This window comes from Berghia stephanieae, chromosome 8 (genome assembly GCF_034508935.2).
Source record: "Berghia stephanieae isolate SIO BIC M18660-M18661 chromosome 8, UCSD_Bste_1.3, whole genome shotgun sequence".
NCBI lineage: Eukaryota > Metazoa > Mollusca > Gastropoda > Nudibranchia > Aeolidiidae > Berghia > Berghia stephanieae.
Window position 1 is genome coordinate 45272169 of NC_088367.1, and position 26406 is coordinate 45298574.

The 26406-nt window shown below is 34.2% G+C and overlaps 1 protein-coding gene across 2 annotated transcripts; it reads right to left on the bottom strand.

Moving 5' to 3' along the window:
- Positions 1 to 536: 536 nt before the first annotated feature.
- LOC144978763 (bifunctional arginine demethylase and lysyl-hydroxylase JMJD6-like) lies at positions 537 to 19974 on the bottom strand. Of its 2 annotated transcripts, XM_078925224.1 has the most exons (10): positions 19882 to 19974; positions 17936 to 18009; positions 16809 to 17020; positions 14674 to 14826; positions 12719 to 12819; positions 11870 to 11965; positions 6377 to 6524; positions 5167 to 5355; positions 4191 to 4357; positions 537 to 1836 (listed from the first exon to the last, which is right to left on the bottom strand). In XM_078925224.1, the coding sequence occupies exons 2-10, from the start codon at positions 17988 to 17990 to the stop codon at positions 1542 to 1544; spliced, it is 1416 nt and encodes a 471-aa protein (XP_078781350.1). In that variant the 5' UTR covers positions 17991 to 18009; positions 19882 to 19974; the 3' UTR covers positions 537 to 1541. The 2 variants fall into 2 exon arrangements, with proteins under 2 accessions (XP_078781350.1, XP_078781349.1); XM_078925223.1 differs by lacking the exons at positions 17936 to 18009; positions 19882 to 19974 and having other exon boundaries at positions 1437 to 1836; positions 16809 to 17245.
- Between the last annotated feature and the right edge of the window lie 6432 nt (positions 19975 to 26406).

Consider the following 26406-nt stretch of genomic DNA (forward strand, 5'->3'; position numbering starts at 1 on the left):
AACACACACACACACGCTCACACACACACACTACTAAGATGAGGGGAGGGTTGTGTGTTTCTAGCACTCTTGTCTTGTCGACAATGATGAGTCGACTGAGTGAATCAAGCGTCTTTAAGTCTTCGACCAATCACAGGCTATCTAACCGAACCGGCTGGTCGAAACAAAGACGCTTCTCGCCGTCGATGTATTACGCTATTGTTGTGCAAGTGGCAAGGAATATAACACCTTTTTGAGTAGGCCTAAAAGCTAAAATCTAAAAGTAAAAAATATAATTCTGAGGAATTTGAAAGTCACATTGTTGAAATCGGCTTGAAAAAAGAAGAACATTGGTCCTTGTTTCAGAAAAATCTGTTGAAAACCAACTGTTTTACGAATAAATTCGATTTTAAAAATTGCTTTTGTTTATTTTCGATTTTTTTTAGCAACTTTTTTATTTATCGGCCGATTTTCTTGATTTTTATATCATTCTTTATATCTCAATGAGACGAGATCAGTGATATACTTTGTTTGTTTCAAATGTAACTACAACATTATTTGTTTTTTTTACTTATCAACCGTGCCTGGATAATTTATTCAACAACTGATGCAACTATCCCATTGCCGTCTTCCACTTCCAGTGTTTCAGCGATGACTCTAAACCACTATAATTACGTCATGCACAGGAAACATGGTAATAGTCTGTGTACTCTACGAATGCGGACCGGACTTTGCTGATTGGGTCGATCGTCATAACATAGGGCCTAGTAGTGTGAGGAAACCATAAGAGGCTGCTGCCATGCTCTGAGCCGATCGTTCGCAGGTTGGGTAATGATTACGCGGAAGAATACATGTTGGGTTGTTGTTCACCTAAATTTTTCTCACGGCTTTTTCCCGGCCCCAGACAATTTTCACCGATTTTCCCGGCTTTTCCCGGTCGGGAAATTTCAAAATAAAGTTCCCGGCTTTTCCCGGTTTTCCCGGCCCACTTCGAGGCCTGGTTAATGGAATGGGAAAGGGGGAAAGGAGTGTAACTAATATTCCTACTTAATTCCCTTTTGGCATTCATTTTTTAAAAAATTCACTTTTTAATCCCTCCCCCCCTGCCGAAAATTGGAATTTTAGAGACGATCGCAAAAAATGGAGATGTCTGGTGGATTCACTATGTGCCTCAAGGCCTGTAGAGGATTAAGTAAGTAAGTATTAAGCTAGATTGCCACTGCTTATTTTCTTAGTTTGCCTTATTTAACTGATAAAAAACTGATAAACACGTTTTTTTCCCCCTCTAGTTTCTTAAAATAACTAGTTATTGGAGTATTTTCGTGGCAAAGCTAATAAAAACGAAATTTTGCCATATCCTTATAAAAACAAATATTGATAAAACCTGTTTAAGTGGCAGGCCTGTAAAAAACATGATACATCTTTGAAAAACTTTAAACCAAGATCATTTTTCCCCCCTTTATTTTGAAAAGCAATGATGTGCATTGGTTGTGAATTTATAAACTCTTGATTGTGATTTTTTCCCTTATTCTAATGCAAATTCTGTAAAAAAAATTATTCCGTCAACGAGAGTTCCTCGGAGAAGAGTTCCGACCATGACCCTGATGACCTTCACCTCTCGGTCTCTCCTTGGCCACGCAGATGTTGGACCGGGATAGAGACTTAGACCGAGATCTGGCATGATTGTGCGGGTGATGATTACTCGACGACGATGACGTATATGATGATGATGATGACGCCGTTGTGGTTGGCATCATTGTGGATGACTTGAAATTATCAACTCTGTTGCTACTGCTAGTGACGATATTGCTTCCGTTTGGGGTGAGGGACCGAGATTTTGTTCGTCTCGATCTTTTTCTGAGGAATAGGTATATAAATGGAATGTTGAAATGAAAATGTAAAATCAATGTAAAAATAAAACTCAATGATCAATTCTGGATATAAATAAAAGAGGATCAGAAAGGAATAGAAAGAAGAGATCTTATCAGTACTCAAAAAAAATTGTCAACAATAGTGTTCATATTACAAAAACAACAACAACATAGTTTAATTAATAATAATAATAATAAATAATAATAATAATAATAATAATAATAATATAATATAATAATATAATAATAATAATATAATAATAATAATAATAATAATAATAATAATAATAATAATAATAATAATAATATAATAATAATAATAATAATAATAATGATAATAATAATAATAATAATAATATATAATAATAATAATAATAATAATAATAATAATAATAATAATAATAATAATATAATAATAATAATAAATAATAATAATATAATAATAATAATAATAATAATAATAATAATAATAATAATAATAAATAATAATAATAATAATAATAATAAATAATAATAATAATAATAATAATAATAATAATAAATAATAATAATAATAATAATAATAATAATAATAATAATAATAATAATAATAATAATAATAATAATAATTCCAAAACATGGTGTGTATCAAACTATAGAGAGAAAAAAGAAAAAAAAATAAATAAAAAAGAGCTTCAATATAATTTACAGTCTAGATTTTAATGACAACAAATCTCAATTCTATTATCTTACACACCTGTCACACAAGACATAAATACTGAATCTTGTTGCCAAGCCTCTTATCATTTGTGCGGCTATGTGGTCTGGTGGTATGACACTCGCTTTCAGATCGGAAGGTCCTGGGTTCGAGCCTCGCTCTCGCTCACGCATAGTTGAGTCCTTGGAAAAGGCTCTTTACTCACATTCTCTCACCGTACTCAGATGTAAAATGAGTACCTGGCCGTTAACCGCGTTGTCTTTGTCCGAAAAATTGTAACATCGCCTGACAGGCGTCATGTCCCGTCCTACATGTTAAATGTTGCTGTTGACCAGGGACCCCTTGTAAAGCGCTTTGAGCACATTTTAGTGGATATTGCGCTATATAAAAGCTCCAAAAAAAAAAATTTGTAAAACAAAACAAATAATTTTTAAAAACAATCTTAATAAACCTGGCTCCAGCCACAGTGCAGCCCTGCCAAGGGAGTCATTTGGGAAAAGGTTTATTGTTACAGGTACAGGCAAATAATTTTTTGTTTTTGTTTGTTTTGTTTTGTAAGGGTTTTACGGCTCTTGCAACACATTTAGGTCATATCAGCGCCAGTAAAAAGGAAAAAAATGGGATAGTAAAAAGTTCTAGAAGTACAATTAAAGCACCCAAGAAAAAGTAAGACAAAGGGGAACTGAGAACAAATAGGGATCAGATGTAGATTCCAAGAGCATACCACCAATGTACTCAGTTTGATATCACCTACAAGTCTCATCCAGACACAAGCACAAAATCCAACAAAGAGGAATACACTCAAATGCTTACATTATACCTTAAAAATAAAAATAATAACACATGACAGAGAGATGATTTACAAGGAAAAAAATATCATCTCCCAAAACAATAACTTTGCATTTGACTGTTTCCCTCCCATCTAGGACTCCGGCCAGCGCCAGGACAAAACCAAGTAATCTCATTCTGAGACAAAGACAGAAAGCATGTTGGAAAACAGATATAAGGGGATAGAAGACACAGTATGTACCTCCCTGCCCGCTATGGGAGGTCAGGATCCCCACCCAGGGGAAAAGGTTTATTGTTACAGTTACAGGCAATTCATAATAGATACCAACATCAGGGCTTGAGCCTCGGTCACTCAGGTGAAAGAACAATATGGGCTTTGAGCACGTTTAGTGGATATTGTGCTATATAAAAGCTCAATTTTTTTTTTTTAATTTTAAAATAATAATTATAATAATAATAATAATAATAATAATAATAATAATAATAATAATAATAATAATAATAATAATAATAATAATAATAATAATAATAATATTAATATTAATAATAATAATAATAATAATAATAATAATAATAATAATAATAATATATTCTTTATTGTCCTCAAAATAGTGGCAATTTGTCATTTGGTTACACATTTACAACAATAGAATATCCGATCCACACCTCTCACTCCCTTCAAAATACATAAATAATAAATAAATAAATAAATAAATAAATAAATAAGTAAATAAATTAACATATAAATAAACAAATAAATAAATAAATAAATACATAAATAAATAAATAAATAAATAAATAAATAAATAAATAAATAAATAAATAAATAAATAAAATATTTTCTAAAAACTTACGATTTGCTAGCAGCTGATTCTGACCCCGAGTCGCTGTCGCTGTCAGCGGATTCAGAGCTGCTGTCACTGGAAGATGACGAAGCAGAGCTGGAGCTGTCAGAATTAAAACCCGTCGGCTTTTTCAGATCTACACACTCTGCAATGGCGGCCACCTCTGGACGAAGAGCCTGTGAGGATGAGTTTGGAATGAGATGGTGGATAGTGAAGACTAAAAAGTAGCAATACACAGTTGGGTCTCTCTCTAAAAACGGAGAAAATGTTCCTCTTGTGCTGGTGTCTGGGTGAGACTTTTAGGTGATCTCTTTGATAGTATGGTCTTGGAATCTACATCTGTTTCTTATTTTAACTAATTCCCCTTTGTCTTACCTTTTCTTGGGTGCTTTAATTGTAATTCTAGAACTTTTTACTATCCCAAACAAACGATTAAATCCTTACAAGATATCTATAATCATAGATATCTTGTAAGGATTTATTCGTTTGTTTTTTTGTAATTTGTTTTTAAAGGTTTAACGGCGCTTGCAACACATTAAGGTCATATCAGCGCCAGTAAAAAGGAAAAAAATGGGATAGTAAAAAGTTCTAGAATTACAATTAAAGCACCCAAGAAAAGGTAAGAAAAAAGGGGAATTAGTTAAAATAAGAAACAGATGTAGATTCCAAGAGCACACTATCAATGTACTTAGTTTGAGATCATCTAAGTCTCATCCAGACACAAGCACAAGATCCCACTAAGAGGAACACACTCAAATGTTTACAAATTATATGTTCAAAATTAAAAATTAAGATTACACAACAGAGATGATTTACAAGGAAATAAATATCATCTCCCAAAACTAAAACTTTTAATTCATTTGTTTCCTTCCCAGCCAGGACAAAACTAAGTAATCTCATTCCAAGACACAGACAGAAAGCAATTTGGAAAACAGATATAGGGAGATAGAAAACACAGTAAGTGCCTCTTGCCCACGTAACTGACCTTCAGAGCCTTGATCCATTTCCGTGAAAGTTTGGGTCGTCCCCTGATAGTCTTGTGCCAGACTATCGGAAAGTTGACAGTGCTACAGAAATTCTGTGTGACTGCAACGGTGTCGTCTAGATTAATGACTACATGCCACCAACCTCCTGGCACAAACACTGTTTCACCTGGACCCTGGAGAATCTCCAACTAAAGAGAAGAATTATAGTTTAAAAAATCAAGTAGCCAAAATAAAATAATGTAGAAGTAAACAAGATCTTAAATTTAAAAATTTTAAGCTTCTCCAACAATTTTTCCCCCAAAAACATGTCAATATTAAATCTTAAAAAAATAAGATCGATTTCTATGTTAAGACATGTTAATTTTTTAAATTTTTTTTCGGTATTTTTAGTTAAATTCTATAACTTAAAATTCGGTCTATAGGATATAAACCAAAGATAAATTGTCACTACTAGCTGAATATGACATCATGTAGGATTCAATATAAACCATCAATCAAAAATTGAATTTAAAGTTTCTTTATAGTTTCTTGCAGTTTAATGAAAACGATAAAGGCATTTCAATTCACATTAGTTTTTCGAATTCAAAATCAAAATACAAGTATCAGCACCTGGCTAACCCTGGAATAATATAACATTCAAGTGTAGACCTATACGCCCTAGTCTTTAAAATTTTCTCAGGCGTATTTTTTGTTAATAATAATAATAATAATAATAATAATAATAATAATAATAATAATAATAATAATAATAATAATAATAATAGTAATAATAATAATAATAATAATAATAATAATAATAATAGTAATAATAATATATGGTTTATATATAGCGCCTTCCCCTGTATCTCAACAAGCTCAAAGTGCTTAACAATAAACAAATAAACAACAAACAAAAAATTTCTGTATAATATGTTATAATATGTGTGGCTGGCTAAGAAAACCCGGAAAGATGCGCAAATTTCATAAATTGAATTATGTCTGCAGTAGTGTAGACTACTTTCTGATCATTTATCACTTTAAATTTTCTGTCCATGTCTATTAGAACCCAAGTTATGAATTTTGTTCTGAATAAAATTTGTTGCTATGGGAAACACTTTATCTTCGATTTTGGCTCATATCTCGAATCGAAGCTTTCCGCATCTTCTTGGGTTTTCTCAGACAGCCTCACATGATATAATTATCATATCTGATCAACTGTGTGTAGCTTACAGGCTTGTATTCATTGGGCCAATCAGGACTGATGACTTTAGGATAGATGTGGGTAAACCAAGTGACTGCCTCATCCTTCTGCTTCCCTCCCATCGAACTCGTCACCTTGAGCAGCTCACGTGGTGTGGAGGTTGGAAGGAGACACCACCTGTAGAATAGAATTTGATAGGCTCGTGATGTTGTATGTTGCTATTGTTGTATGTGTTTTTAAGGGTTTTACTGGGCTTGCAACACATGTAGGTCATATCATCGCCAGTAAAAAGGAAGGAAATTGGATAGTCAAAACAATATAGATGTACAATTAAAAGGACTTGAGGAAAAAGTAAGACATAGGGGAAAGGGACTTTTGTTTGTTTGTTTTTAAGGGTTTTACTGGGCTTGCAACACATGTAGGTCATAGCATCGCTAGTAAAAAGGAAGGAAATTGGATAGTCAAAACAATATAGATGTACAATTAAAAGGACTTGAGGAAAAAGTAAGACATAGGGGAAAGGGACTTTTGTTTGTTTGTTTTTAAGGGTTTTACGGCGCTTGCAACACATGTAGGTCATAGCATCGCTAGTAAAAAGGAAGGAAATTGGATAGTCAAAACAATATAGATGTACAATTAAAAGGACTTGAGGAAAAAGTAAGACATAAAGGGAATGGTCTTTTGTTTGTTTTTAAGGGTTTTACGGCGCTTGCAACACATTTAGGTTATATCAGCGCCAGTAAAAAGGAAGAAAATGGGATAGTCGAAAGCTCTAGAATTACAATTAAAGCACCCAAGAGAGAGTAAGACAAAGGGAAATTGGGAACAAATAGGGATCAGATGTATATCCAAGAGCATACCATCAATGTACTTAGTCTGATATCACCTGGGCCATTCCACGTCAAGTGGACCAAGGGTGGGAACCACACCCCTTTTGATTTTCCTCAAACTTGGCTCAATTGAAGATACTTATGAGACATGAAGAAATCCAAATTTTCAGTTCAGAATATGGATATTTGAATTTTTTACAATTTTTGGAAATTTCGTCTCAAAATGCGTCAAAATCAGATTTGCTCGTGGGTCCATATTTGAGAGGCTATAACTTTTTTATTAATCAAGCTAACTCTCTCAAATTTGGTAATCCTGTACAACTTTTAGCATAGATTACAATTATTTGAAGGAAAATAAAAATATTTATCAACTTTTAGAGTTATCTGCCCTTGAACATGGCTCCCCGTGCTGTTCGGCAAAAAAATGAATTTTTTCAATATTTTTTTTCATGACTTTAATGTTTCATTTTTGGTCATTGATGATTTGTATATCAATAAATAACATATGGTCAAACATATTATAGCCAACATATGGGTCTGCTACTATAATATTTCGTACAATAACGCATAGCGTAATGCAACGTTCACCAAAATCGCAAATTTTTGTCAACTTCAAGGCTCAAAACGGTCAAAGATGTCGGCTGGGATTTTTTTCAAAATTTGATATATTGTGCGGATACACTATTTCTATAAGCACATGGAAGCTTTCCTTGTATTTTGAGGTGTTTCATGGTAAAAATCACCTGCAAAGAACCTAAGTATCTCAATCTTAAGTTACAAAGGGGCATAACTCAATAAATTGTTTAAACCCCCCAAAATCGACTATATTACACTATACTGGTAACAAATAAAGCTTAAAACATTTGGCTTATGACAAACTCTTAAAAGCTAATAAATTCAATGCTTTCAGTTTACTTATTTTTGAAAAAATTGTGAAATAATGCATTAACACTTCAATAATTGTAGACTGCACACTCATTCAGATATACCAGGGTGGCATCAATGAAAAAAAAATACCCAGCTCCTTTAGATTTATCATTTTGTGTGTTGGAATGTTCTCCAGTTAAAAATAGCTTGTAAAAAAAGTGAGAAAGTTAAAGAAGGAGAAAGGACTTTTTGCTGAACCCGATTCTAAAAGTGGTAAAAGAATAACAGATGGGATTAAAGGAAAGATAATTGAATTTGTATAACAACAATGATTATTCGAGGCTATGTCCTGGAAAGAACGACTGTGTTTCAGTTACAATTGATGGGGAAAAAACTCTAGTGCAAAAGCGTCTGATACTTGTTAATTTGAATGAACTACATGCTGAATGTTTTAAAAAGTACCTACCCTCAATACGATATTGGTTTATCGAAATTCTGAGAACTTAGACCCAATGGTGCATTACTGTAAGACCATAAGGAACGCATTCAGTTTGTGTTTGTGAAATAAATCAAAATTCAAAATTAATCATATAAAGCTGTTCCTCGGGAAAAATTCATTAATCGGAATAATTAAATAAAATAGTGTGTAATATTGAAAATGCAGAATATATACTTTGTCATGAAAACTGTGCAACAGACAATCTGAAAGCATTTCTTTCATTTTGTGGCCAATATAGATGTGACTCTGCAGGATGCATGAATTTGATCAAACATCAGAATTTTCCTCAGAGAGGTCAACTGCAGTTACTATATTCCACTTTCATTTCTGATCATAAATCGCTGCTGCATACATGCCTACTCGAAAAGAAATTTGGTTGACATCCTTACTCATACTCATATCAAGAAATGAATTGCTAGTGCCATGATCCACAGAAATTCTACTAAAAGATAGTTTTTAAATAGATATTGGTCTAAAACAACACTGATGACTCTGTGTTCCAAGAATTCTCTGTGCTAATTCAAAACATGGAGTGGGGTTATAGAATTAGTTTCCATTTCTTCAGAAGTCTCATATGCGAATCTTATGCCATGTATGTCGCTAGAGCACCATTCATAAAGATGTTTTGGTCATAAGATCTGGTTGTCATATAGAGCTTGAAGACTTGTTCAATGTGCTAACTGTTTCACAGTTCCCCTAATTCCATCACAAGACGATTTCCCCATGGATTGTTGAAAAAAAGTGACATTCCGCATGCAATCCAATAACTTCATAATGATGACATAGGTTTGAAAAGTTTTGTAGTTTTTATATTGTGATGCTGCTCCATCACTGAAGTAAATCACTTTATTTATGTGCTAGGGAGAGATGACTTCAAATGTCCCACCACCTGTCTCATAAATGTGTGCACTGCTGCAATTGCAATGTTATATGATAAATAGTCACTAGCGATACAAAAACTAATGTGATTTAATTTTCCATTTTCCCTGTAAAAGAACAAAAGGATGAGGTGTCAATTGTGTATTGTCCCAATGACGTCGTTGGACAGTATCTTGAATGATAAAAGAATAACTTTCAGCAAAATCTAATAGAACTATGGCTAAGGTATTATCACTCAGGGTGTCTTTCACATGGTTTAGACAAACAGCTTGAGACTTTGCAATAAAATGATGTGGTGTAAAGGTAATGAATTGTTTTGCAGATTTTTTCAGTAATATTTTCAACAGTATCTTCCAGTATTAATAAAGTAGCTCTGTCAGTATGCACCACTGTTTGAGTGTTAGAATACCACTGAAATGCTTTCAGATTGTCTGTTCCAGGAGATTTTTCACAACGATGAACCATACATTCTAGATTTTCAATACTACACACTATTTTACGTAATTATTCAGATTAGTGAAATTTATTCCGAGGAACAGCTATATATGATTAATTTTGAATTTTGATTTATTTCACAAACACAAACTGAATGCGTTCCTTATGGTCTTACAGTAATGTACCATTGGGTCTAAGTTCTCAGAATTTTGATAAACCAATTTCCGAAAATTTGGTCCACTTGACATGGAATGGCCCACCTATAATTCTCACCCAGACACAAGCACAAGATCCAACAAAGAGGAACACACTCAAATGCTTACATTATACATTCAAAATAACAAATATAATAATACATAATACAGAGAGATGATTTACAAGGAAAAAAATATCATCTCCCAAAACAACAACTATGCATTTGACTGTTTCCCTCCCAGCTAGGACTCCGGCCAGGGCCAGGGCAAAACCAAGTAATCTCATTCCAAGACAAGGCCAGAAAGCATGTTGGAAAACAGATATAAGGGGATAGAAGACACAATATGTACCCCCCTCCCCACTAGGGGGACAGGGTCCAAATAGGGAACAGATGTGGATTCCAAGAGCAGACTATCAGTGTATTTAGTTTGAGATCTCCTAAAAGTCTCACCCAGACACCAGCACAAGATCCCACTAAGTGGAATACAGTCAATTTTTTACAAATTATATGTTTAAAATAAAAAAAATAACATAACGATATATTCGACTGTTTCACTCCCAGCCAAGGATTCCGGTAAGGGTCAGGACAAAACTAAGTAATCTCATTCCAAGACAAAGATAGAAAGCAAATGGAGAACAGATACAGGAGGATAGAAGTCACAGTCAGGAACCCACCCAATCGTTACTGTGTAGACAGAGCTGCCAATCTGTGAAGCCAGAAAATCAGGATTAAACTGTTTTTAAAAAAAAAAAAAAACCCACAAAATTTTTACTTAAAAATATTGACTTTTGTAGCGAATGGTGCCTGTTTAGACGGGGTAAAGCGCTATAATAAGTGCTATTTATTAGTATTATTATTACTATTATAATAAACATCTATAACAGACAAAAAGTAGTTTTATCCTTACAATCTATTTTTGTGTCAGCCCCGATGCAATATAACAAAGACCAGTAAGTCTTTGAAAATGAAATTCAATAGAAAGCAAAAAACTTCTATTACTCCTTCCACTTCCATGTCCTTTTACATGTGAAGCAAGTGCCCCACCAACTGAGCTCTTGGGATTCTCAGATAAATCATATTCATTGTCTAAATATTGCTAATCTATCAATGACAAAAACCAAAAGAAGAAAGGGGACTTTATAAATTATAGCAAGATTTTTTGAGGGCCAATAAAAATAAAGATAAACGGAAAAGCCCAGGGAAAAATTTTAAAATAAAAAAAACCCAATAAAACAAACAAAAACAAAGTGGGAGTTGACAGTTTTGAGTAGAACTGTGGTCTTGTAATCAAATCGCAATCTAAATGAGCCACCTAGAGAGAATTCTCTCAGGGGAGGTATTTTACACATGTTTTCCTCGTGACCAGGTAGCTGGGCAAGGCGGAAAGAAACTTTGCGATAGATTATCATCTAATCCAAAGGATATCAAAGCAATTAATAAAGAACTGTAAATAATTTATTTTAAATAATAAATAAATAAATTTTATTTTTTTTTAAAGGAAAAAATATATACTGAAATAATGCTATCTTGAGTGAATGCATTATCTACCAAATTCAGTCCCTTGATTTATGGACAAAGAATAATTACAAAGACCCATCCACACGGGACTGGTATCTCAATGTTTGTGGCTTATTGTTTTAATTTTTGTATGACTTTGGGAGGGTTTTTTGTTTTTTTTCACTCCTAGAAACCATCCAGCCCTAAAAAATACTGTTCACACATGTGTGCTGTCCTCTTAATAGTGTTCACTGTGATGGACACAACTAAGGGACAGAATATGTGACAAACGCATTCACCTAATTCTCTCTCAACTGACCGTTTATATCCGCAGACTAAGGCATTCCAGGCACTTGTACCCAGGGGGTCGATGTGAATGCCTGTTCCTGAACGGGCAGGACCCATCACGAACCATCTGTGAGATTTGGGGATAGACATAGATGAATACATAGAAATACACGAGAACCATTGATGACAAAACACATTGATGACAAAACACATTGATGACAAAACACATTGATGACAAAACACATTGATGACAAAACACATTGATGACAAAAAAAACACATTAATGACAAAACACACTGATGACAAAACACATTGATGACAAAACACATTGATGACAAAACGCATTTGATGACAAAACGCATTGATGACAAAACACATTGATGACAACACACATTGATGACAAAACACATTGATGACAACACACATTGATGACAAAACACATTGATGACAAAACACTATTCTAAATATATCTTGCAGACCTGCCTAGTCCTATGAAAAAATCGTAGAAATACGAATTTTTGGCTCAGCCTTCATAGCTTCTTTGACTCAATAAATTTTGATGAAAAGGAATGTTTAGTTCCTTAGAACCTATATTCAGGCCTTTGAAGCATTTTTTTTTTTATCATGCTAAGGGCAATTCATTTATTTCTAAAGCTATTTACTTCAGTGACTTTAATTTCCCTTTGGAAACGAGACCTGCCTACTTGAAAACTTCAAAATCAGTGACCAGCAAAAAAATCATCGGCAATAAATGGTCAAATTTCATTAATACATTATAGTAATTTGTCCTAACAGTGCTGTGAAAATAAAAGGGAGAGAATAAACTTAAATAGAAAAAAACAAAACAAAAAAAAACAAAACAAACAAAAATAAAACAAACCTGTAAGGAGGACGTCTTTGTTCTCCCGAATACTTGAATAAATCATCACGGAAATATTTGGGCACTTCAAAGTCTTCCAGTAACCGGCGACGTTTTGGATGCTGGATGCAGGAAATCATCAACAACAAAATATTGAATTTACAAAACTTTCAGCACGGCAGTGAAAAAATTGAATGTCTGAGCTTTTACAACCAGAAATTAAAAAAAAAAATGCTGAACAAAAATTAGATTGCATGAAAATATAAATTGAAAAATTACTCAATGAGAAGAAAAAAATATCTTCAAATTATGTTCAAAGTTGTTATAAAAATAGCAAAGTCAATGCAAAGCAGCGAATAGCTGTGGACTGTAGAAAGAAATGTACAAAATTACAATTATCAACAGATTTTTAAAAAAGAACAAAATGCCAAACATTCAACATTTCAGATTCCAAAAAACAAAAACCCTTCTTTAGACAATAACAAAAAAAACCCAAAAAACAGTAAACATATTACTATATTCCTTTGAATCTAGACAGTTTTTGACATGCAAAATACTTTTCTGCAGTCTGTCTGGATTTAAAGTAAAGTATTGTTTTTACAACTTTTGTTATTAACTGAAAAGGGGTTTTCTTTAGCCCAAAACGTTGAAGTTGTTTCTTTCGATTTTGTACATTATTTTTAAAATAAAAGTAACATACTTTCAAATTTACAAAAAGATTCAATCGAAACATAGATATTCCTACCAGTACTGGTCACTTCTTTCAAAATGACAAACAGAGATTGAATCTGGAAATACCAGGACTGAGACACACATATTCCTACCACTACTACAACTACTACTACTACTACTCACTTAAAGAAAAAGTCTAAGCTTTACACCATTACACAGAAAATAAGTAATGGGAGGATTACAATTTGAAGAAAAAAAAAAATTGTTTTTTTAAACCTACAAAAAAAAAAAAAAAAACCCAAAAAAATATCTACTTCTACTTCTTCTAAGAAAAATTCGTAAAACTAGTATTATTGTTTGGCTTTAACTTTAAATTTAGAATTATCTTTAATTAATATAATCTTGAAGAAAAGAACGGCATGACGCCAGAGCAAAAAAACTGAGAAAGCTGAAGCATAAAATTAAATCCTACGAGGGGCAAATTGTTATATTATAAAGATAGTTACCTTTGGCAAAACTAATAAATATAGAGGTGCCTAAATGAGTCAATAAAATGGAGATAAAGATAAAGAGAGTAAATCTGACTCGTGAATGAACAACACAAAACAAACGATGATTCGGTCTTTGGCCTTTTTCAAGTAAACATAAAATACATATATATTCATATTAGATTGTCATAATAATATAGGTGAAAATTTGTAAATATGTGTGTGTGTGTGCAATGGAAGAGAGAGAGAGAGAGAGAGAGAGAGAGAGAGAGAGAGAGAGAGAGAGAGAGAGAGAGAGAGAGAGAGAGAGAGAGAGAGAGAGAGAGAGAGAGAGAGAGGAGAGAGAGAGAGGAGAGAGATAGAGAGAGAGAGAGAGAGAGAGAGAGAGAGAGAGAGAGAGAGAGAGAGAGAGAGAGAGAGAGAGAGAGAGAGAGAGAGAGAGAGAGAGAGAGAGAGAGAGAGAGAGAGAGAGAGAGAAAAATGAGTGACGTAATGATATCAAAACTAATATATATATCTCAAGAATAGGTAGGGGGATGGGGGGAGGGGGGGGTTATTGAAGAATACTAGACGGCAATAGTATTATTAGTGGTCCTCTACCTCCGTTGTTAAAATATTGAGAAAACGTCCTTTGTTTTGTGTTGTTCATTCATGAGTCAGATTTACCCCCTTTATCTTTATCTCCATTACATCTGGCACTAAACACACACACACACACACACAAAATTTAATATCAACAACATGGGCAGATTGTATTGAAAGATTATTGAATAAAAATCTACATTCAAGTATGAAAAAATCGAAAGAGCCTCTTACCTCCCCAAAACTGCTGTCAAAAATATACAAAGGACTGTCGTCCTGAGTTTGATTCATATACTCCACAAAATATTTAAGTTTGATTTTCACCGAGTAGCCATCATCGTCCTCTCCACATTTAAATCGCTGATTACGATATTTCTTGGCCAATCTCTGTCAAATGAAAAATTGAAGAAAAAAAAAAAAGACAAACTAAAAACAAGGCCTTTGATATTTTTTTTTTTTTTGGTTGTTGTCCCATGAGTAAACTTTAGTTATTTATACTTGTTTTAAAAGACCGAATTTCTTGTCAAATGAAATAACTATCAACAATCTAGGTATACGGTTGGTCACGGCAAAGCTACCTTAATCGATGGGATAACAAAGTACAACTAAAAAATGATATTTTTGTTTTTTGTTTTTAAGGGTTTTACGGCGCTTGCAACACATTTAGGTTCTATCAGCGCCAGTAGAAAGGAAGAAAATGGGATAGTAAAAAGTTCTAGAATTACAATTGAAGCATCCAAGAGAAAGTAAGACATAGGGGAACTGGGAACAAATTGGGATCAGATGTAGATTCCAAGAGCATATCACCAATGTACTTAGTTTGAGATCACCTATAAGTCTCATCCGGACACAAGAACAAAATCCAACAAAAAGGAACACACTCAAATGCTTACATTATACATTAAAAAATAACAAATATACTAATAGATAACAGAGAGATGATTTACAAGGAAAAAAATGTCATCTCCCAAAACAATAACTATGCATATGACTGTTTCCCTCCCAGCCAGGACTCCGACCAGGCCAGGAAAAAAACCAAGTAATCTCATTCCAAGACAAAGACAGAAAGCATGTTGGAAAACAGATATAAGGGGATAGAAGACAGTGTGTACCTCCCTGCCCGCTATGGGAGGTCAGGATCCCCACCCAGAACTAAGAAATGAAAAGAGTAGTGAAGTGCCAGAAGACAATAGAGAATAAAGCAGTGTGGGGGAAGGTACAGCAACAGTTGGATCTCGGATTCAACTTCCAGCGCTGCAAATGTTTTAATTCTATACCTTGTCCTCTGACACTTCTATTCTATAAATTTCTTGTCATTATCAAAAGAAGTATCTGCTCCACTTACTTAAGATAATATAAGATAAAATATACTTTATTGATCCTTGTATGGAAATTATAATTCTGTATCACATCACAATTCGGTAATATTAAAAAAATAAATTATATCAAATGTAAATATATTAAATAAAAATTGGCAAAGAATATTAAAAGTCTGAAAAAGTACAGTGGAACAACAAGCGGATATATATATATATATATATATATATATATATATTATGGTGACCATGTGTCGATTATACTTAAAATAAAATTTATCTGAAAATACGACTTAAATCAATGGCCTCAGTCACAAACCACACAACTCCAAGAATATGTTGTTATTTTCTAATTCTAGGTCAAGATCACTCATCAACCGAAGACACATCCTGTATATAAATACTACAGGGTTGCCAATTCAAAAGGCAAAAATTTACTGAACGTTTACACAAACACACTGACTCGCCTATCCGACCCCTGAACTCCAGTAAAAAGACATTATGTGCTTCCTTTATTTTTCTCGGTATAGCAGGTAATTGGAAAATATGCTGAATTCTGTAAATATACGGAAAATTGGCAACCTTGATATTAGGTTGAAACATCCAATGGAAAGGATTTATTTTGACAAGCGACAAAATCCTTGACGTCCATTTGCTCTTTATATTGCTCGTGGTTTTTACAATTTTTCTGCATAGTTGAGTCCCCTACCCAGTTGAACGATGTGGATGAAACCCATCAAAATTATACTGATAAATTCATGAAGTAACTGAAGAGTGGTATACCACAACTCCCTAAATCCGTTTTTTCCAATTTTGAGATATTGACGATTATTTCCCCTAAAATGTCTCATTCGGTTTGTTATTTTATCACATTTTAACTTCAAATTCATACAAATCTAGGGAAATTCTTGTGTCAATTGATGCTCAAAATAAAGTTTACGTTTCAATTCATGTCATGGATGGAAAATTTCAAAAAGTAGAAAAATCGACTTAGCGAGTTTTGGAAAACCAGCGTTCAATTTTATTTAAGACCACCACTGTTAAAATTCATACCCCAGGATTCCACTTATAAGAAGCTGCCCAGTCCGTCTGACCGTTAGTGATGACCACAGGTGTGTAAGTTCTTTCATACTTCTCTCTAAACTCCTCCACGGAGACCTGTGAGGCATCCACTCGTAGAACACTGTCTCTCACAATCTCTTTTCGAACATCGAACTCTTGAGCATAGTTATGCTTGTACCAGCCATGGTGCTCTTTTGACAATTCTGACAAGCAGTTGAAAATAAATAAGAAAAAAAATAGCAATTTTACAGATTGATTAGTCATGCAAGATCTACCACAAAAAAAAATAAAATAAAAAAATAAAAATAAAAACCAGAACACCATCAATCATAATAATAATAATAATAATAATAATAATAATAATAATAATAATAATTATCATTATCATAACTGCTATTCTTCCCCAAAACTTCACACCCATCCAACACAAAAACAGACTGTTCTTACTCAAACATAAAAGCAACAAGCACATTCAATACATAATATTGTTCGACAATATGAGCTCTATTACTACAGAATGTCCAGTTTTTATAACTGTAGCTAAAAGAAATGAAATCTGGATGAGAAAAAAGACGATTTTCCAATAGGTGGTAAGGAGTTAAGGATAGAGTAAACAGAAAGTAACAGTTCCATAAATGAAAATACGGTTTTATGACGGTAAGCCAAAATCTTGGTCTCCCTAGCCATTTTGGCAAAATTTTATACTCCCAAGACACTTCCATAAAGTTAAGAACAGCAGAAGACGGGGATATTTTCATAATTGTAAAATCATAAATAGTCGAGTTACAGGTTTGAAGACATTGATAAATAAGTCTTAAGAATAAGAAAAATAAATAAATAATAAATAAATAAAAATCCCTTTATTCATCCCCAAGGGGAAATTTGTCTTTAGGGTCTATTCCAAGGGAAGACTGGAATAACCCAGGCGTCAGCCGCAGTGCAGCGCCGCAAAGTGAGCTAGGGCTAGGTGACTTGCTCAAGGCCACACAATGCAGCGGCGGGTGATCGAACTCGTTACCTTTTGGGTACGAAGCAAAGACTGTATCGCTGTGCCACATTGCCCCTTACTATTAGACTCACCAAAGAAATATATAAAAAATGACATTATATATACAAACCTGGCCTTGCCCTTGATTTTGCATCACGAATTCGCTTACGAACCCGGTGTTCCATGCATAGACTGTCAAAAGATCTGAAATGAATTATTCATTGGAAACAATTGGAGAATTTTAGTGTAAGTAGGTAGATATCACTCTTCTGACATTCATTCATGCATTTGTGACAATGTCATAGAAATAGAAAGATCTGCTCTCTTGTCAATTTAATTTTTATTTCAAAACGTCTTAATACAGACCTACTTGAAAATTTAAAAATTCATAATATTTATGAAATAAAAATTGTAGTCGCTAAATACTTTAAAATATGTAGCCTGGAATTAACTTTCATTTTCAACAAGTTGTAATGACTTTGGGATACCCATAAAGTTCAGAAACTGAAGCCAAAAATTTTGTAATTCCATGAATTTTTCGCAATTGTAGTAAGTACTAGTGCACAATGTCTATTCTGACGGGTGTTGGGATCAGTAGGATTTACCTATTCTGACGGGTGTTGGGATCAGTAGGATTTACCTATTCCCCACTGGTGTTGGGATCAGTAGGATTTACCTCTATTCTCCACGGGTGTTAGGATCAGTAGGATTTACCTATTTCCAACTGGTGTTGGGATCAGTAGGATTTACCTATTCCAATCGGTAGAATTAGGGTATTCCCAACAAGTGTTCTCTTTTGTAGGCAAGCCTACATGAACAAGCCCGCAAGATTGTACGTAGTCACATGATCGGATTTCATTGTTTCACGTCATTTTCATTGAGCATTAGGTAGCTAAAGGAAATCACTGATTTTCTTTTTATTTAAACTTGATTGTCTTGTAACTATAGCCAAGATGGCTAGTAGTAGTAGGAGCACTAGGCACTAGCCTATGTGTGATCATGTTTGGTGTCATGTTGAAATGATGGTTCAACATTCTATTTCCCACTCTCACTAAACGACACGGCGAAGTAGGCCTGTGTGGTCTACATCATTTTGATTGGCACCACAATGTGTGAATTGACCCCCCCCTCTCAACTCCCACCCCAATCTGCTTCGCCTATCAATGAAAACAAAAGGATAAAAGAAGAGTACTGGCTATGCTAAAATGATTTAAACTGTTCCTAAAGAGACTGAAAATTACATTTTTTACCCCAGCATTTTCCCCAGTTTGTGGTTTATAGAATCACTTTCCAAATAATTTCAAAAACACTGGTTGGAAATAAGCTCAGCAGCAGCAGCAGTAGTAGTAGTAGTAGTAGTAGTAGTAGTAGTAGTAGTAGTAGTAGTAGTAGTAGTAGTTTAGTAGTAGCCAGGTCTGTTACTGTTCACTGTTACTGTTCACTGTTACTGTTACTCACTAAGTCTCACTGAGTCTCAGTAACTAAACTACACTATCTATAGATAACAACACACTCACTCAACTCTGTTGTCATGTTATCTATTTCTATGCATTCCGTTTTAATTTTAAATAATTCATTATCAATCTCAAAAAAATATTTTAATGTGGGAGATGATGTTTATACAGGGTTGTTCAATAAAATAAGTGGTGCATATTAATTCCATTGACTTAAAAGTAAAAGGACCCTTAGTGACCCTACTTTTTTAGCAGTCTGAGTCAGACTGTCAGGAGTCAGCGGCGGAGGACAGATGTCTGGTTCTGATTTGGCATTATGGCTCCCACCAGAAGCCCAGAATTATAATATAAACGATTGCACATATATAGTCTATAATGTATTTGACGGACAGTGTGCATGTGTCCATCCCAATTTCATTTTATTGACAATACTAATACGTGATGAGATGAAACTGTGACTGAGACTGAGAGTGAGAGATGGCTATGTATGGAGAGACAAAAGACATTGATTTCATTGATGGCATGATTAACAATCTAAAAATGCTTTTTTTTTTTTTATATACATAAAGGCATATTCTAGCGAACATTTAAGATGATAAGATTATTGTTTCTATTTACCTACCTTTTCAAAATAAAATATCAATCAATTTTAATATACAGATACCACACTTTGAACTTGATCTGATCGTTTTATTTCGTAATTCGTTTATTGTTGGGTTGGAGTTTTTTTTTTTTTGTTTGTTTTTTGTTTTTCTCGGCGGAAAAACGTGGTTGAATTTATAATTCGTTATATTGTATCTGTTGCGCCTTTGAATTTTTTAGAGCATATCCAGTAAACGTGCTCAAAACAGCTTTACAAGGGGTCCCTCGGCAACAGCTACACTTAACTCTCTAATTTTCAGCTATTTTGAGGATTTTCCTCAAAAATCACACCCAACTTACGAAAAAAAATAATTTAAAAAATGGATTTATATCACTCAAACACAACAGCAGTCAGTTCTTGCGATACATAATGTCTTTAGCAAAACATGCTTACAACACACTGTTCATTTTCTTTAAATTTTATGACGTACAAGAGAAAATTGAAAAAGAAAAATGTTGGTTGTATCATAACGAATGTGACGATTTTTCTATAGTGGGAATAATAATAATAATAATAATAATAATAATAATAATAATAATAATAATAATAATAATAATAATAATAATAATAATAATAATAATAATAATAATAATAATAATAATAAATAATAACAATAATATATAATAATAATAATAATAATAATAATAATAATAATAATAATAATAATAATAATAATAATAATAATAATAATAGATCTTTATTGTCCATAAATATGGCAATTTGTCATTTAGTTACACTTGTTATAACGTTAAACGATAACTGTAACATTGAACAGATATTTCACTCCTACTTACTCTCTCTCTCTCTCTCTCTCTCTCTCTCTCTCTCTCTCTCTCTCTCTCTCTCTCTCTCTCTCTCTCTCTCTCTTTCACACGTGCGATATACACAACATAAACATATTCATTTCGTTTTCAATTTGTTACGATTGTGGCAATTCGACACCAAAAATTATCATCATTATCAATTGATCAGTTAATCTTACATTAAATAAATTAATCAGTTAATCAGTCAACGAATCAATCCTTGGTTTTTCTGTATTATATGAAATATTCAAAATTGTTGTTGCTGATGGAACGAACGTTGATTTATACTTGTTAGTTCTACATTTAATCTTCATTTTTTTTTTTTTTGGTAAGGAGAGGGTTAACATGTAGGACGGACATGATGCCTGATAGGCGATAATATTACATTTTTTTCGGACAGAGACAACGCTGTTAACGGCCAGGTACTCATTTTACACCTGAGTACGGTGAAAGAATGTGAGTAAAGAGCCTTCTCCAAGAACTCAACTAACTATGCGCCGAGCGAAGCTCGAACCCAGGACCTTCCGATCCGAAAGCGAGTGTCATACCATTTGACCATATAGCCGCGTGATGATCGATGATGGTTTTGTTTGTTTTTAAGGGTTTTACGGCGCTTGCAACACATATAGGTCATATTAGCGCCAAGAAAGTATACAACTCCCTGGCTTTAAGCGTCCTCACATACAAAATATCAGTATGGTACGGAGCATGCCGTGTTAAACAAAGATGCAAACTCCAACGAATCATCAGGGAGGCGTCAAAAATTATCAATATCGAACTCGACAGTCTTGATTCCATTTACAACACCGCTGTGGCAAGCAAGGCAAGACGCATCCTACAACAAGAGATGAAGTGGATAGAAAAGTGCCAGAAGACAATAGAGAAAAGAAAATTTTTCGGCGGTTGGATGGGGTTTGAACCCGCGACCTTATTGGTACGACAACTCCGCCTGTCCGGTGAGAGCGTGACTCTACCGTATGAGCTATCCACGAACCCCAAAAAATTTGTATCTAACTCAGGTCATTCATTACTAGATCCCTCTCTCACCGACTACTGGAGGTAGCGGGTACAACACACACAACCAAAGCGAAGTGAGTAGGCCAGCAGTTAAGCTTAATAGCCAATATTCTCAACATATACCATAGAAACAATTGAGACATTGAGTATGCTCCGGTATATGTGGTGGATTTTTAATTCAGAAAAGTGAGTGGAGCAGGCACTTATGTTGGTAACAACAAGAGATGAAGTGAATTGAAAAGTGCCAGAAGACAATAGAGAATAAAAAAAATTTTCGGCAGTTGATGGGGTTTGAACCCGCGACCTTATTTACAACTCCGCCTGGCCGGTGAGAGCGTGACTCTACCGTATGAGCTATCCACGAACCCAAAAAAATTCGTATCTAACTCAGGTACAGCAACGTCACCACCCTCTCCGTCCACAGTTCGAACTGCTGAAATCAGGGGCGCGGTAACGGGAAGCCAAATGTCGTACAATCAGGCATCAGAACACATTCATCCCAACAGCCACAAAGAAATCAACAAAATGTCGATTAGAGATAAAATGACTGACTGAACAATGGTGACTGGAATTAGAAGAAATAGATAGATGGATAGACAGAAGGAGAGAGAGAGAGAGAGAGAGAGAGAGAGAGAGAGAGAGAGAGAGAGAGAGAGAGAGAGAGATTATTATTATTATTATTATTATTATTATTATTATTATTATTATTATTATTATTATTATTATTATTATTATTATTATTATTATTATTATTATAAAAAGGACCAACATTGGATAGTAAAAATATTCTAGAAATACAATTAAATGGACTTCGGGGAAAAGGGAAATGTTTCAAATTGGGAACAGATGTTGTTGTCGTGGTGCGGCTATGTGGTCTTGTGGTTTGATGACACTAGCTTTCGGAATGGAAGGACCTGGGTTCGAGCTTCGCTCGGCGCATAGATGAGTCCTTGGAAAAGGCTCTCATCGTACTCGGAAGCAAAACGAGTACCTGGCCGTTAACAGCGTTGTCTGTATCTAATAAAAATTCATAATATCGCCTATCACTAAGAGTTCTTCTACGTGTTACGTGTTGCTGTTGGTCAGGGACCCCTCGTATTTGGCCAATGACCCATTTTAAAGCCCTTTCCGCACGTTTGGGGGCGAAGTGGCCGAGTGGTTAAGGCATTGCACTGTAATCCAAATGACCCGGGTTCGAGCCCCGCTTCAGGCACTTTCGTTTTTTTTTTCCTTGAGCAAGATTATTAACCCCCAATTTGCTCACTCGGACAACATGGGTGATTCCTGTTGACATCAGACATCTTGTTTGATGAGTTATCTATATTCCTTCGTGGAATGCCTCGGTGCATCTTATGATATCGTGGCGAAAAAGGCATAATTTTTTTTTTTTCAGCACGTTTAGTGGATATTGCTCTATATCCTTTATCCAGTCGTAATATAAAAATCGTAATGGTCGTCGTAAGGCCGACACCTTACAAACAACCCGAGTGTATTTGGCTATACAGTAATAAAGTGGATTTCTTTTAGCCAACTCTGTTTGGCCGTACCGTATTTCAGCGTATTTTTTCGTTTTTTCCCCTCTATAAATGCACGTATTGTTACGGTCTGGATGCACTGCAGCATGGACTCCCTGCAATTTATTACGGTACGGCTGGACTACGAGTGGTCAGCAAATTACGATTTATTACGGTCTGGCCATCACGAGTCTTGGTTGTACCACACTAATAAAGTCATTTCCTTTTCAATGTTTGACGAAGTAACATCTTCATGGAAACATTTACAAATTATGGATTGTTCTCATTATAAAGACACACATTCAGCGACGATCATTAGTGATGATTGATTGAAAGTGCAAGATAGAAAATGATAACTTCTAAGTATAGAAATGCTTGCTTTAAAATGCAATAGGGACTGTACCAAAAGGTCGTTTTTGTGACGTGTGCCACAAAAATACTCCAATGACAAGCTTTTTGTTTTTTAAAAATAAAGGATAAAAATAGTTTTTATCAGTTTCTATTAGTGAAATACATCTAATAGAATAGAATTTGAGAATCAACATTGTTCCGTTCCGCCAATGCTAAGTATTTATCACCGAGCACAGAATTATATACTGGAAATTCTAAAAATTCTAAAACTATTTTTTACAGACTTGCAAACCTTTATTAAACTCCAGTTTATTTTTATCACCCGTTGACTCAAATTAAAACTAAGAAAATCTGCTAAGTCATAATAATCTATAGTAAATTTACCATTGGCGCATGAGTATAATTGATTCTACACAAATCTAGCACACCCGTAACAGAAAATAATAGTGTAATTTTAAACCGTCTTGATACTCTCAAGTAATATAATAATAATCTATCTATTCTTCTTCAAAAATAGGGTTGGTTGTCAACATTGTTCCGTAAAGCCAATGTAAAAATGTTATCAGAATTACGATCAAATCTAAAATTGATAAAACTGTTTTTTACACACTGATTACAAATAACTTGCAAAGCGTTTTTTTTTTATTTTCTTGCTAACTCTGTCATCCGTTGATCAAATTAATTCGTAGAAAATCTGCAAATTTGTAATACCCAGTCCTTTTTGTCGTTTGACATTTTTTTTTCATTTACTTATATTCTATTCTATGCAATTCTAGCACATCCACAACAGAAATTGATACTATCAAGTAATAATAATCTCATCCGCAACTAAAAATGATGACGTAGTTTTAAATCTCTCTTGATATTATCAAGTTTTGATAATCTTTCTAATTTATTCTTTAAAAAAAAAAGGGTATCAGCATTGTTCCTAAGTCCAGTGTTAAAATTTTATCATCGAGCACAGAATCACCAGCAATCCAAAATACAATACAGTAGTATAATACGTATAATTGATCACCGCCTATTTCTAATACTAATAGCCTTTATTTCTCCGCAAATATTACGGATTCTCCACTATTAATGTAAATAAACCAATTACTGGCAATCTCTGTGTGTTTGTATGACATGATACGTCTTTGTTTATTTCTCAATACCAAGGCATCACACTTTGTGGGAAATCTCCAGTGTAACCTTTTTACAGTATGGGGTCATTCGCTGTATCAGACATTAATGGGGCAGGAAAGGGTCCCATACCCTTTTTTTACGAACCGACGGAAAGATGCCAGTGAAATAAGAGCTGAACTCATTTCGGACGTATCGTAATAAAACATACATTTACATTGCATTTTGTAGGTAAATATCTACACAGTGAATGGCTACAATGTGATGCGATTCAGTCTCTCTAACTGATGATGACACATACCTAGTATTAGTAGATACTATGTGTGAAATGTGAAGAACATGCGAAATTGCGGCATCTGTCCCTTTGATCTAACAATGTAGACAAGTCTATGTTATGTCATGTATGGTGAGAGGGCAAGAGAAGAACCCCCACCCACACCCCCCCTCTCTCTCTCTCTCTCTCTCTCTCTCTCTCTCTCTCTCTCTCTCTCTCTCTCTCTCTCTCATCAATGTGGTCATCGTCATAGTAATGGTAGTAGTAGAAGTAGTAGTAGTAGTAGTAGTAGTAGTAGTAGTAGTAGTAGTAGTAGTAGTAGTAGTAGTAGTAGTAGTAGTAGTAAAAGTAGTAGTAGTAGTAGTAGTAGTAGTAGTAGTAGTAGTAATAGTAGTAGTAGTAGTAGTAGTAGTAGTGTAGTAGTAGCAGTAGAAGTAGAAGAAGTATAATAGATTGATAGTTGGATGAATTGATGACCAAGTTGATCGACCATGAAGTTCACACTTTCATCACACCCTCGCAACATTTTGTTTATTTATTTTTATGTAATGTTTCCTAACAACGCGTCTGTTCTGTCCCCGAATTGCCAATGTTTACTGTTTTCTCATATCATTTTACGCTGCCAGTTTTCTGGAAACCCCGTATATCGTCAGTCTCTCTATATTCACGATTCATCCGATAACTGCTGACATCTTAAATACGTTGGCGGCGATTAGCCACTAAAAAGTGGCTGTTGCCCGGTCTGCGGGTGTCTAACCGACCGGCCGAAACAAAGACTCTACTCGCCTTCCATGTTATGCTATTGCTATGTAAAAAGGAAACACCTTTTTGACTAGGCGTAATAGCTAAGATCTAAAAGTAAAAAATATAGTTCTGAGGAATTTGAAAGTCACATTGCTGAAATTAGCTTTTAAAAAAATAAGAACATTGGTTCTTATTTCAGAAACATCGGTTGAAAACCAACTGTTTTACGAATAAATTTGATTTTAAAAATTGCATTTAGTATATTTAAGATTTTTAAAGCAACTTATTTTTTTATTTATCAGCCGATTTCCTTGATTTTTATATCATTTTTCACATCTCAATGAGACGAATACGTTAATGTACTCATTTGGTTCAAAAGAGTTTAAAACACAAATACCGTTTTTAGATTGCGAGTCCAGCCTTACTAATTGATTCATGAGCGTTGAGACAGTGACGTAACCATTCCATACAAAAACCTCGTGGTCCAAGCCACATGGCTTTTGGTGTTCCACAACCACTCGTACTTTTGGCCACAGACTAGGAGGTGTCTCCTGTATTCTCTATGCTTTTGGCCAACCGTATCCTTTGAAGGTGTACCGACTTTTTGGATGCTCTCAAAGATATGCAGCATCGGTACTAACGAATCTCGTTCATGGCGTCGAGATGTGATGTAAGAAGG